Source organism: Hemiscyllium ocellatum, chromosome 14 (assembly GCF_020745735.1).
Source record: "Hemiscyllium ocellatum isolate sHemOce1 chromosome 14, sHemOce1.pat.X.cur, whole genome shotgun sequence".
Taxonomy (NCBI): domain Eukaryota; kingdom Metazoa; phylum Chordata; class Chondrichthyes; order Orectolobiformes; family Hemiscylliidae; genus Hemiscyllium; species Hemiscyllium ocellatum.
Window position 1 is genome coordinate 62,718,776 of NC_083414.1, and position 13,687 is coordinate 62,732,462.

At 42.1% G+C, this 13,687-nt stretch overlaps 1 protein-coding gene across 2 annotated transcripts in view; it reads left to right on the top strand.

The window, feature by feature from the left end:
* The window catches only part of rassf1 (Ras association domain family member 1), an 89,035-nt gene extending 77,493 nt beyond the window's left edge, over positions 1 to 11,542 (top strand). For both annotated transcript variants that reach the window (XM_060835739.1, XM_060835740.1), the window contains 4 exons: positions 3,551 to 3,655; positions 5,611 to 5,914; positions 8,062 to 8,177; positions 10,141 to 11,542. In XM_060835739.1, coding sequence (XP_060691722.1) covers positions 3,551 to 3,655; positions 5,611 to 5,914; positions 8,062 to 8,177; positions 10,141 to 10,287 — 672 coding nt within the window. In that variant the 3' untranslated portion in view covers positions 10,288 to 11,542. The remainder of the gene's footprint in view (positions 1 to 3,550; positions 3,656 to 5,610; positions 5,915 to 8,061; positions 8,178 to 10,140) is intronic.
* Positions 11,543 to 13,687: the final 2,145 nt, after the last annotated feature.

Consider the following 13,687-nt stretch of genomic DNA (forward strand, 5'->3'; position numbering starts at 1 on the left):
AGGAGCAAGTACAACCAACGTCAAGGATGGAAGAGATCATTTGGCCCGTCCCAGTGGAAGAAGTAGGTTCATTATGCCGAGTGAATGTTAGAATGAGAGTGAAAATACGGCAGAATCTATAACAGTATTTATTCCTGTGTTATGGGTGATTTCTATGTCTTGACTTCTTGCTCAGTGACTAATTTACTTTTTGTTGGATATCGTTCTTTGGGCTAAAGTGATCAGAGGATATGGGGTGAAAGTGGGAACAGACTCCTCTTACAAGGATGCCGACCTTGAAGAAGTTCTCCTCCTTTCTCTACTGAACTGGATGATCAGTCATGGTCATATTTAATGACGGAGGAAAGCTGAAGGGTCGAATGGCCTACTCATACTCCTACTTCCCATGTCCATGTTCCAGAAATGCATTCTACTGAATCCAAAATAAATGACAAAAGGTAGCTGCTTCTGGAGCGTCAACCTGACTCAATATTTTATGCTTTTTGTTTTGTTAGTTGAATGTGGGCCTTAGTGGCTTGGTCAGAAATTATTGTCCTAATTGCCTGGTAGGGCAGTTAAGAGTGAGGCAGTCCTACCCACATCGCAATAGATCTGGAGTCACATGCAGGCCAAACCATTTAAAAACAGCAAATTTCCTTTCTAAAGAACACGAGTGAACCAGATGTGGTTTTACAACATGGTCATCATGAGACTAGTTTTTAGTCCCAGATTTTTTTTACTGCATTTGCATTTCACCATTTGTCATGGTGAGATTTGAACCCACATTCCCAGAACATTAGCCTGAGGTTCTAAATTGCTGTCCAACGACGTTGTTGCTATCCCACCCGTTCCCTTGATCTGACCCCTTGAATGTCCCTGATTTTTGTTGCACTTTCACCTACTGCAGTTTCTTTAACTGGCGGGGGCTCAAATTCTGGAGCTATGAATTTACAGATTAGCTGGATTATACCATTTGGCCTGACTCCACCATTGAATAAGATCACAGCTGTTGTGTTTCCAATTTCACATTACCATCTATGACCAATAGCCTTTGATTCTTTTGCTTACTAAGAATCTATAGTATATAACTGTACCATATTCAATGACCTCATCTTTTTCAGATGTTCTTTAAATCTTGTCTCGTCACATAATCTGCTATTTTTTTAAACAGTCAGTGCCCTAAACTGAGGAGATTCTAAATCTCCTGCTTATATATTATTTTTCTTTTTTTTTCAAACCCCCACACTACCGCCTAACTGCTTACATTTTCCCCACCACCCATGTTGTGCGTGTGTAGGTATGAGACACAGTGAAAGACAACAGGTGTACAAATCTTTATTCAATTTCCACCACCAGGAAGAAAGAAAATACCAGGGTGGCTAGTGACAAGCAGTGCTGAAAATGCGTTGCTGGAACAGCGCAGCAGGTCAGGCAGCATCCAAGGAACAGGGGATTCGACGTTTCTGGCATAAGCCCTTCTTCAGGCTTATGCCCGAAACGTCGAATCTCCTGTTCCTTGGATGCTGCCTGACCTGCTGCGCTGTTCCAGCAACACATTTTCAGCTCTGATCTCCAGCATCTGCAGACCTCACTTTCTCCTAGTGACAAGCAGTGCTCTTCTCAGAGTGCATTGCTGCGTGATCAAACAGTGAAGGGGAGGGATCTGATGTCTACATGGATCGCTATCAGATTTTGTTTCATAATCATCTGATGAAGTACTTTTAGATGGATTACTACATTAGCAGTGCTAAATAGTGCAAGTTGTTGTTGGTTAAAGGCAACCTCTCTGTGCCTCTATTCCCTGGCACAGCTGTTCAGACAGTTACACTACAAACAGCAGACCAACTGCTGGGAAATGGAATTAGAATAGTTAGGTTGTTTTTGACTGATGAAAACTTGATGGGCCAAAGCGTCCTTTTTCTGTGCCATAGATCTTTGACTGGATGGCCGTGCAAGAGAGATTCAAAGCAATTTCAGAAATGTAAGTTTCGTAAGCCTCTGTACTAAGATTTGCTTTCATTATTCTAGTGCCATAAATCACAGAAACATTCAGATGCTGTGTTTTGTAAGGGCAATGAAAGGAGGGCTATAAAACCACATGATGGATGTATTAGATGAACAGGACATAGCTTTTCCTGTCATTGAAGGTTCCTCTGAGAGATGTTTGACACATCCTGAAAACATTGATAGAAACCTTCAAGAGTCCCTTTTCGTTCCTGAACCCCTCACCAGATGTTGAGCGCATGCAATTTAAATCTGGCTTTTCTACAACACTAACAAAGTGACCAGAAGGTAGCTAAACTGTCTTCCTGTTCCACATTGTTCTGTTTTTAGTCTATGAACCATGTGGATGATCCGGTGATGCAGCTTCTACTGATGCCACTTCCATGAGTTAGTATCTCTTGGGCGCAAATCAGTGGAGTCTTTATGAAAGGGCCTGTTACGCCTTCTCTGTCTTCACATTCCTCCCCTCCACCTCCAAACCTCCTATAAGCCTGATACTGTGATAGTGGTCATTGGAGAGGACTATGTGCAAATCACACTGTGACATTCCAAGACAGAAGAGGCTTCAGAATTCACTCCTCAAGCCTCTTTGACTTTCCACCTCTCTCTTCTCCTTTAAGATTTAACTATGTGACCAAGCTTCTGGTTGGAGAAAGTGAGGACTGCAGATACTCGAGACCAGAGTTGAAAAATGTGGTGCTGGAAAAATACAGCAGGCCAGGCAGCATCCGAGGAGCAGGAGAATCGACGTTTCGGGCATAAGCCCTTCTTCAGGAATGAGGCTCATTCCTGAAGAAGGGCTTATGTCCGAAACGTCGATTCTCCTGCTCCTCAGATGCTGCCTGGCCTGCTGTGTTTTTCCAGCACCACATTTTTCAAGCTTCTGGTTGCACACCCTCATGTCTTGTACTTCGGCTCAGGTTGGTGTTTGTCTGATGACAATGCTGTGAAGGATCTTGGAATGTTTTATCATGTTAAAGATGCTATATAAATGCAAGTTTTTGTTGACAATAGACATACAAAGTAAAACAAACATCTTTCAGTAAATATTGAATTTAGATAGAAAACGCTTACCAAAGTGCATGTTAAAAGTGAGGAGAAAGAAAGCTCCCTGCAGGGTATTATGTGATCTGGTACACAACCATAGAACACACTGGCCCAGAGTCCATCCTCTGTCTCTGTTGAATGAACTGATTTCAGTAAAATGTGGTAGAATTAGCTGATGCCCCTGCTTCTAATCACCATATAGTGGTGGGTTCAGGTTATGGACAGGGTCAGCCTTTGCTTTACTCAAATTCACTCAAGGCCTATCAGACTACTGATCGTCTCATTCTTGGAACTGGCCACCTGAGCAAAGTGCCCGAGTTTATACTGACACTTAAAGACTTTGAACCAATAGGATCAAGTAGCAGCTGGAGAAAATTGGTATTGTAAAGTGAAAAATAAAGACACATCTGACCCTCACCAGCTGTGTGTGTCTGTTACCATTCAACATCCCAAGGCAAACTCTTAGAAGCTTTGTGGGTCATTGCTAAGGGTACTTATCAACATTTTTGTTGCTTTGCAGGATGAGTGCGTTGATTGGAAGAAGCAAGTTCTTTCACGAGATGAAATTGAACCCAAGATTCAAGAGTACAACTCTCAGATCAATAATGATCTCTTGATGACGCTGGTGAGTAGCAGACCCAAATGGTGGAGGGTTATGGTAATGAACTCTCTCATTAACATCTTATCATAAAATGGATTTAGTCAGAAAGTTTTGAAAAACCCAATATCATCAGGGCAAAGTAGCCTATTCACCACCATAACAATTCACTCCACCACTGTGGCAGCAACCAGGAATGCAATAGTGAGCCAACCAGTTGGCCTTTATACTCAGTGTGGTTAGGACCTGAAATGCACTGTCTGAAAATCTGGAAACAGGCCCTTTGGCCCAACAAGTCCACACTGACCCTCCAAAGAGTAACCCACCCAGACCCATTCCTGTATCCTATACTTACTCTTGACTAATGCACCTAATCTGCATATCCCTGAAAACTATGGGCAATTTAGCGTGGCCAATTCACCTGACCTATGGGTGGACTGTGGGAGGAAACCGGAGCACCAGGAGGGAACCCATGTAGACAGGGGGAGAATGTGCAAACTCCACACAGACAGTTGCCCGAGGTTGGAATCAAACCTGGGCTCCTGGCGCTGTGAGGCAGCAGTGCTAACCACTGAGCCACCATGCCTTCCCAGCAACTCTTCCCCAACCCCCATCCTCCTATTTATCTCTCAGCCCCTTTTCCCCCAAACCCCCCCCAACTTCTACTGCTCCTTGGATGCTACTTGACCTGTTATGCTTTTCCAGCACCACACTTTTCGATTCTGATTTATTATTGTCACATATACCTCAGTACAGTGAAAGGTTTTGTTTTGCATGCAGTAGGCAGATCATACCATACAAAGTTCATAGGGTCATAGAACAGGGCAATGTTATGACTGCAGAGAAGGTACACAAAAGGCAAGACCAACGTTAGACTTGAAACTTCTGAGGTCTATTCAGAAGTCTACTAACAGTGTGGAAAAAGCTGTTCTTGAGCCTGTTGGTACGTGTACTTAAGCTTTTGTATCTTCTGCCTGACGGAAGTGGTTGTTAGAGATTGTAACCAGAATGGGAGGGGTCTTTGATGTTGGTTGCCTTTCCGGGGCAGGAAGAAGTGTAGATGGAGTCCATGAATGGAAGGTTGGCTTGCGTGATGGACTGGGCTGTGTTTACAACTCTCTGTAGTTGGAATAGCACTGTGGATGTCACTACTGTCTCCCCACTGTTATTATGGACTGCAACCCATTACTGCTTTCTGAAGGGTAATTAAGGTTGGGTTATAAATTCAAGTTTTCTTATTGATGCTGATATTCTCAATAACATTTTTAAGATTGAATAAATACAATGCTATATGTTACCTATTACAATATTTTGACAGAATATCTGTTTCAAGGCTGGTTGATCAGCATACAAACTTTCTGTTGACTGTTGCATTATTGAGAGTCGTGAAATAAATATGGGAAATCCGATGCTTACTTTGCCCACCTTGAACAATTCTTTTTCACTATTTGAGCATATTTTGTTTACTCAATAAATATATCTCTTGCAATTGTTAACAAGATCAGGAGGGATTGCTCACCTCTATTTGCTAGGAACTGCCATTCCCCAAGTCTAGGGTAGTGCCCCCAAGACCCCCACACACATTACACAGCCTCAGGATTTCTTGATTTGGAGATGTCGGTGTTGCACTGCGAAGGAGCGACGCTCTGAAAGCTAGTGTGCTTCCAATTAAACCTGTTGGACTATAACCTGCTATTGCGTGATTTTTAACTCAGGTTTTCTTGGCATTCTCTCTGTCAACACAGTTGGGATTGCCCCTGTAGGAATCATGGGTTGGATATCAATTGTTCCTGGTTTCATGACTTTTTTTTATGGATCCATTGCTTGTGTGCAGCAGGAATGTCCATTAAAAAGCAGCTACATCACATGTCAAGCAGCCAGTGAATGCCTTTGAGGTAAATGGGCCGACCTTTGCCAATGTAAATGTGTTCACAATGACTGCAGAATACCAACTCTCACTTGCCTCTTCCCCATTTCCACAGAACAGTGACGGAACGTACACCGGGTTCATTAAGGTTCAGCTGAAGTTGGTGAGACCTATCTCCGTGTCTGCAAACATGAAGCCTCAATCAATCTACGATGCCAAGAAAGCAATGGGACCGCCCCGCGCGCAGCCAATAAAACGACGCACATCCTTCTACCTCCCGAAAGACACAGTGAAGCATTTGCACATCAGTAGTCACACGAAGGCCAGTGAGGTGATCAAAGCGCTGCTCAACAAATTCATGGTGGTGGACAATCCCCGCAAGTTTGCCTTGTTTGAACGGGTTGAGAAAGATGACCAAGGTAAATCCAATGCAAAAAGGCACTGCTGCTCTTGGGTCAAAAAGAAAGAGCTTGCGTTTATATTAAACTTAACTCAAGATGGCACAAAGTATTTTGCACCCAACAAAGCATACATGGTTATGTAGTCAACCTACACATCAGTGTAGGATACGTGGCAGTGAATTTATGGCCAGCAAGCTGCTAGAAACAGCAACACGATAATGACCATTACACCCATTTGATGTTGATTTGGGGGGAATTGAAATTTAGCAAGGGCACTTGGGAGAATTCTCCTGCTGTTTTTCAAATCATGATATGGATTCTTTTGCATCTGTCAAGAAGGGAGGTTTATCACATTTTGACACCTCAACCAAATGTCCACACCTCCAACAGAACCTCTGTTGGATATCTGTCACTCGATACAAAATTAGAGAACCTATTCAAATCAGGGCTCAAGTTGTGGGAGTGGGAGTCGTCTTCAGACCCAAAAAGGAAGACTACTGCCCACTTCGGGCACAGCTAATCCTCAGTCCCAGCCTAACAAAGAGAATAAGCTTTGAAAGGCTGAGACCCAAGAGCCAGGCAAATGATCTGCCATGGAGAAATGCTGTTGTGACACAAGCAGAAAACATAAAACAATTGAGGTAGCTAAAGACCCAAAGTTGTAACTAGCCACTTCCATGCATAGAATTCTGTCAACTGGAGAAGCATGTCCAGAGCTTGTGTGAATTGCGCCAAGCTTTCCACTCATTAACCAGACATTCATGAGTGCTGCTGAGACAGATGCTCCATTCTCTAACTTGTGCTTCCATGGCCAAGGAAGCTGCAGGAGAGAACTTTGAACTTTTCTAATGTGAAAGACTGAGGGGCAGACAGAGCATTTCTTTTTAATGGAACTTATAGACTAAGATTGTAGGAGATAATTAGATGCATTCATCAGTTGAAAAAGGACTTGCCTGTTTGGGTTTTTTTTCCTGTTCCTTAAAATGCTCGAGTTCTATAATGCAGGGAATGATCATCCAGTTTGCTGATGTGATGAGGCCCTCGCAATTCGTTGCACAGTGAGGAAATCCTGAGATAAACACTTTACCACTTGCTGCCAAGCCCCGTAATGGGAGGATGTGAATTTTTGTCCCATCTGCTGCCTCACCCGGGACTTGGCTGGGTCCTGCTTCCTGTCCCCTCCCTTGTAAATAGCATTCAATTAAAGCAGCTCAACCAGACTCGGGAAGTGTGAGCCTTGTACTTTCCCAGCTGGTTATCAGCTATTTCTGTCAAATCATTCAAACACTCTGCTATAGAAAAACGTGTAGAGCTTTTTCTCATAAAGTTGCATTCGAAATGTGCCAGACAAGTGATTTTATTTGTGGATAATTGACAAAAACAATGCTGTGGCAACCTTTTTTATCTTTTAAATATACTTGGCCTTCACAAACTGACATTCAGTACTATCCCTGTAATCATTATGTGCTGAGCTCTGACTCAAGTCCTAATCTTATGGTCAATTTAATTAATTATGCCTGAGAGATATCACAACCTCAGCTTAGTGACTCCCAGCCTGCAGTTCCCAATGACCCTGAGCTAAACAGGAATTGAAACTCCATGTCACAGTTGTGGGGCACTCATCTTTGGGGACTAAAAGTATATCTCTCGACTGGGTGACACTGCCCAGAGTAGAGATCACACTGGTGACTACCAATTCCATGACTTTGTGATTATGGGGATCAAATTTGAATCTCCCAAACTGTGGGAATTGAGCCTACAATTATGCAAATTGCTGATGCTGAGTTCAGCAATGGTCGCTGATGTGAGGAGAAATATCCAAGTACGTATTGGTCTCCATAGTCTGAAAGGACTTGAGTTTCCATGATGACTTGTGGCATGGATTTTAAGGTGCGGGGAATTGTAAGTTTGAAGCATAAATATCTCTGGTTTAACAGTTCATTAGCTTTTCAAAAATATTTAATCAAATTAAAACATAACCAGCACCCACTTCAGAGCATTGATTCACTAATCACATGGTTATGGGTTCAGAATCTTGTACTGCTCACCATGGAAGAGAAGGTTCACTGAGAACTTAAGTAGGATTATTCCCTCAATGCCTAACCTTGGAGACATTAAAATTGAGTTCAATATCCCAAAATTCAGACTTGTTATTTCTTTCACAGTTTACACTCGTAAGATTTCCGATGACGAGCACCCCTTATACCTGCGACTGTTGGCTGGACCGGATGACAAAATGCTAAGCCTTGTCCTCAAAGAGAATGAGACAGGAGAAGTGAATGTAAGTAGGAATATTTTTGAGTGGTTTCTGCTGTTTTGCTTGTAACGTGCCGGGCAGAGAAGTATGGGACCTGATTCTGAGATTCCCTATCCCATTCCTGATTTTCAGGTTTTTACCAGTATGGTGAAGAATGTGGGTTTGGGTCTCGTTGGTTCCATTGCAGGGATAGACAGCATATATATTCTAGTTTTCATAAGCTTTATGGATTCATGCAGGACTTTTAAGGACCCGTGGTTTGTGGCACTTTATAAATTTTACGAACTATAGTCTAAATGAACGAACCTATTGAAGGGCAAGATTAAAAGATTCTCCTCATGCTCCCATGCCAGATAATAACCCCATCTACACCTCCATGACATCGTCCATGCACTCTGACCCTGTATATGGTATAGAACCAAACAAAACATTCATTCATTACTACCCACTTTCCTAAAAACAATTTTTATTACAAACCAATAAAAATCTCAATCCTCTATACTCTTTTAAGTATTAATAGCAGAGACCATAAGCACTTGAAAACTCTTTATTATGTGTAAATAAAGGTCATGAAATTGAGAGATGAGATCAAAGAGGCAAACTTATCAACCAAAAAGGTCTCCTGTGTTTTAACAGATTAGTGAACATTTGGATGGGGAGAAAATTTTTTTTTTCTTCCAAATCCATAAGTTGAATACATAGAATCTTAATTTGAGTAATGGTCTGCCAGTTGTAGTTCTCCCATGGATTCTACAACAGAGTCCTGCAGGACAATCCAGTATCAGCTGCACTGTGAATTCACAATTGAGAAATTGTCCAAAATATTATTTTTAGCATTGTTGTCATCCTTTCTCAGTCTGGTACAAACATGACTCCTGTCCCACAACAACTTGATGATCATTTAAATATTCTCTAAGTAGCTTGATGAGATAGTCAACTGTATCAAACCAAGGTTAACTAGGAACTGACAATAAACATCAGTAATGACCATACCATGAGAACAAATCATAATCTTCATCTCTGAAATTCAGGATTTCATTCTGGGATGGATGACTGCCAGGCCACTTACCTCCTGCAGGCTTCTGACTTCCATCTGAGTAATGCTCACTAATGTAGCATATTTGCAGCTAGAATAAGCGAAGAGTGTTTTGAAAATCTTAAGCCAGACAGGATGCTGTTTTTCAAGTTTTTTCATGCCACTGTCTCCACAGTGTCATATTGATGATTCTCCCGGTGTTGTGACTCAGGCAGTAAAAACCACTTCATCCTTGAGTAAGTGGTAACAATTATTCCAGTGAGTCAGAGTGCCATGGGTTCAAACCTACTGCACAATGTGGAGCGCTTCATGGAATTTAATGTACTTCTGCGCAGTACTGAAGGTGTGTCACACCAGTGAAAGTGCTGTCTTTTGGATGAAATTTCAGTTGGGACTCCTATCTGCCCTCTCCCATATCCCATCACAGTATTCCAAAGAATAAATAGAGTTTTCCTCAGTGTCCTGATATTTTTTCCTGGACCAACATTGCTAGAACAGAATGGCTGGTCATTATTTCAAAACTATTTGTGGGAAATCGTTCACAAAAAATAGCTTCTAACTTTACAACAATTATTACATTGCAGAGTACTTTATTGGTTATAAAGCAAGGTAAAGCATCCTGAGGTTAGGAAATGCTTGATATAAACGCAAGTCTTTTTTTTATTCTTTACGATAGTACCTTAACACAATATTCTGGTAGCTGGTGACATTTTTTTACAAGATGTTGATGTTCCTTCCTCCAGTCTAATCGCGAGAACAAGAGCAGTTAGGCTGGTTATCATCAGGCTCAAGATCCTGGAATATTAAAGTTTGCTGGCACTCTAGTCCTCTCCAAGCTGATTACACTTGAACTCAGTTGAAGAATTAAGCTGGACTGTTAGGTTGAGTTTCAGATGAATGAGTCCCTCAGCATTTCTGTTAACTCTCCTTTTCCTGCCTTTTCCTTTCCAGTGGGATGCCTTCACTGTGCCTGAGCTGCAGAACTTCTTGAGAATCCTTCAGCGTGAGGAGGAGGAGCATGTCAGACAGATGTTTGGGAAGTATGCCCGATGCAGGCAAAAAATGCAAGAGGAGCTTGCCAACAGGTCCCCGGGTTGACCGGGATCCCGCGCCACCCTGTGACGCAAGAGAGAAAGGGTGGGACATAAAATACACGCGCACGCGCACATGTATGAACGGTGAGAAGGTCTTAAAACCAATGTTACCTGGCCCAGCCAGCGACAGAGTGTGAACTGTGGAGAATACAAGTTATGAGTGGGGTTACTGCGAGTGGAGTGGGATATTAAGGGGGAAGGTACACAGCCTCTTCCTGACATTATTGAGTGCGACTGAGAAACCGTTTCTGAACAGAACTATTAAATGCGGGAAAGTGCTGACCAACAGGGCCAAATCCCTCTGTCACAGTGACTGACGTTTTGCCGGGAGGCACCAACATGGACGAGAGGACAGAGAGCTGATTGTTTTGTTTTCATTTTGTTCTTTTCTTGAAGTAGGTGGCTGGTTCATTCACCGTTTCTGCACAAAGTGGGTCATTGGAACGGTTGTTGTAGCAGCCAGATTTTAGGTGTCTGTCTTGTATTTTGGCTAACCCTTCGGGACTGTAGAATATTTAGGTATGATTATGGATGGGAGGGGTTAGCATATCTCAGAGTTCAACTTTAATGACACGTCATTTCAAAACTTGTGGAATTCCTTCGTCAGAGATTTCACAATCTTAGCCTGGCTACCGGAGCAAGGTCGATCAGCTGAGATCAAGGTACTTACTGCAGTAAAATTTGTATTATCTGGCATGGGCCATACATCAGTAATGCTGGCTAACTCATTGAGGTTTGTGCTTATAGTAAAAAAAATCAAATAAAAACATGCCTTGACATAAACAGCAACCTGAAGTGACTTACATCCTCTCCACTTGAATTCTTTTCACTGTACGTACAGAGGAAAAAATAGTCCAGAAATTTCCTTTACAATCACTTCAGACTGATAACATCAGTATCTTGTACAGTAACAGTGAACTGGGGGAGTTGAAGAGGGTGTGCTGGGGAGAATATCAGAGATTCCGGTTCGTGGGGTGCAAGATAACCTGAATTTTACTGTGTGTGATAAGAGAAGTAGAGCTCCCTTGCTCCCTTTGTCCTCCACCTTTTATCCACTTGCCCCCTCCACCTGCGCAGAACAATGACTGAAAGCAGTGGCAAAAATCGTGCATGACAGCGAAACGGTAATGTTAATGGACTATGAATCAGCAGACCAGGGCTAATAGACTATGACTCTGAAGACAAGAGTTTAAATTTGACTGTGCAAACTGAAAGAAGTGTAAATGTAATAAATTAATAAATCTGGAATTAAAAATCAACTGGTGTACTAATGATTTTGAAACTACCAGATTGTCATGAAAAAAGAATCTGATTCACTAATGGCGTTCAGGGAAGAAAATCTGCTATACTTACCAGCCTTCACATGACACCAAATCTGAACAATATGGTTGATTTAAGCCACTTAGTTTAAATGGCAATTGAGAAAAGGCAATAACATACTTGCCTTGCCAAAAGTGCTTTGACTCCATGTGAAAAATATTGTGGGATCAAGTCACCAGATCTTCTTATCTGTCAGGATAATGAGGAGAAATTGAGGGAGAGAGACAAAGAAAGAAATAATTTAAGTTTTATAATGGAATGTATCCAGATTTAAAGAATGGAGCTTTGTTTGGTCTGGTGTGGGTACAGGGTGGGCCAGTCTTGGCATCAGCTGAGCTTGAAGTGGGTACAAGGTAGGCTGGGTTTGGTGTGGGTCAGACTAGGCTCAGATCTGTGTGCATTATAAGTGAACTATCTGCTCTAAAAGTGAGCTAATAGAAGTTGTGTTGTTCTGTCTGTTTGGGCTGATAGATCTTGGACATGTATTTTAACGCTTGCATCATTTGGAAAACTATCTCATGGAATGGAAAGCCTTGCTAGTGAAGATACTGAAAGCTCAGGTTTAAATTTATAGATCAGAGCTTTGCTCCCCAGTCTGATTTGATTTAACCCAACTCTATCACAGAGACTAAGGACACCTCTTCAGCATTCGAGCTGGGGAGGTGAATATTAAGCAGAGGCTGTGCTCCTGATTGCAGGCTTGTGTCTTCTGCTGGAAAGTAGATCTGTGTGAGCACTGGGTGAGATAGGGGTCAGACTCAGCTGTGATGCACTTATGTGTTGAATAGCCTGTTGGCTCTAGCGATCTGGTCTCGTGGAAAATGAGTGCCCTATGATACTGTGACCACGAGAAGAGGCATAATGCTACGAGTGGTTGCAATGTGGAGCTGCGTAGTTTTCTCTGTTCACCCCACCTCCCCTCCCCCAGCCCTGAGTGAATGCCGTGGAATGGAAAGTAGCAAAATTATGACTTGTGGACTGGCAGTGGCAAAGTGAAGAGAAATGGACTTTAGCCTACCCTATGACATGAGTCGAGCTTGCCTCCTGATCAAAGTAGTTCATAATTTATATTTGTACTTCAAGTTTTATTCAATAAACTATGAGATGGATTCCTTTTTGTTTTGAGTGATTTTGTATTACCAATCGTCCAGTTTGTAATGTGACACCCAGTTTCTCACTGCAACCCTCAATTCCAGTTATCATGAGTTTGTAGTTATGTTTCTGTCAACACTCACCATTTAAGTAGGAAATGTTGACATGCTATTTATGTTCTGCCTTAATAGTTGTCAAAGTGCTGTTTCAGACTTTGGCCACAAAGTGGTTGTGTAGATTGAATTTCCAAACTGCCATCTTCGCACAGCAAAGGGGGAAAATGCACTCGGGCAACGTTTTGAGAAGTGTGCTAATTACCATCTTAAAAGTGTACATCTGTAATGTCCTGCTGGCATGTCTATTCACACTTCCTTTAGCACTGTAGCCTCTCTAGGTCAGTCACAAAAACACAGTCAAAAGACTATGACACAGACAAAAGACACAGACTTCCATTGCTATGGAAGGCATAAGATCAATTTCTGTTGGTTTGAAGTTTTCATCAAATGGTTTGGCCAAAGGGTTACTTTGTAGTTTTAGTTCATTGTGACATCCTTCACAGGACAATGGCAAATGCGTGAGCACCAACCAGTACTTTGAGCTAATGAAAATATTTGAGGGATATTAAACAGGATAAGTAACAAGATTATTCACCAACTTCCTATGCTTCAGGTCTTCGAGAAAAGGAATCTGAAACGGCTCCAGCATTTGCCAAAGCGCTCTCATGTCCCTTTCTGCCTTCCTGATTTCCCTCTTAAGTATACTCCTGCCCTTATACTCCTCTAGAGATTTCTTCAATTCCAGCTGTCTATAACTGACATATGCTTCTTCCTTTTTCCTGACCAGAGCCTCAATTTCTCTAGTCATCCAGCATTTCCTACACCTACCTAATGGCCTTGCCTTTTACACTAGCAAGAACATACTGTCTCTGAACTCCTGTTATTTCATTTTTAAAGGCTTTCCGACTGTCCCTTTACCTGTGAATAACTTCCTCC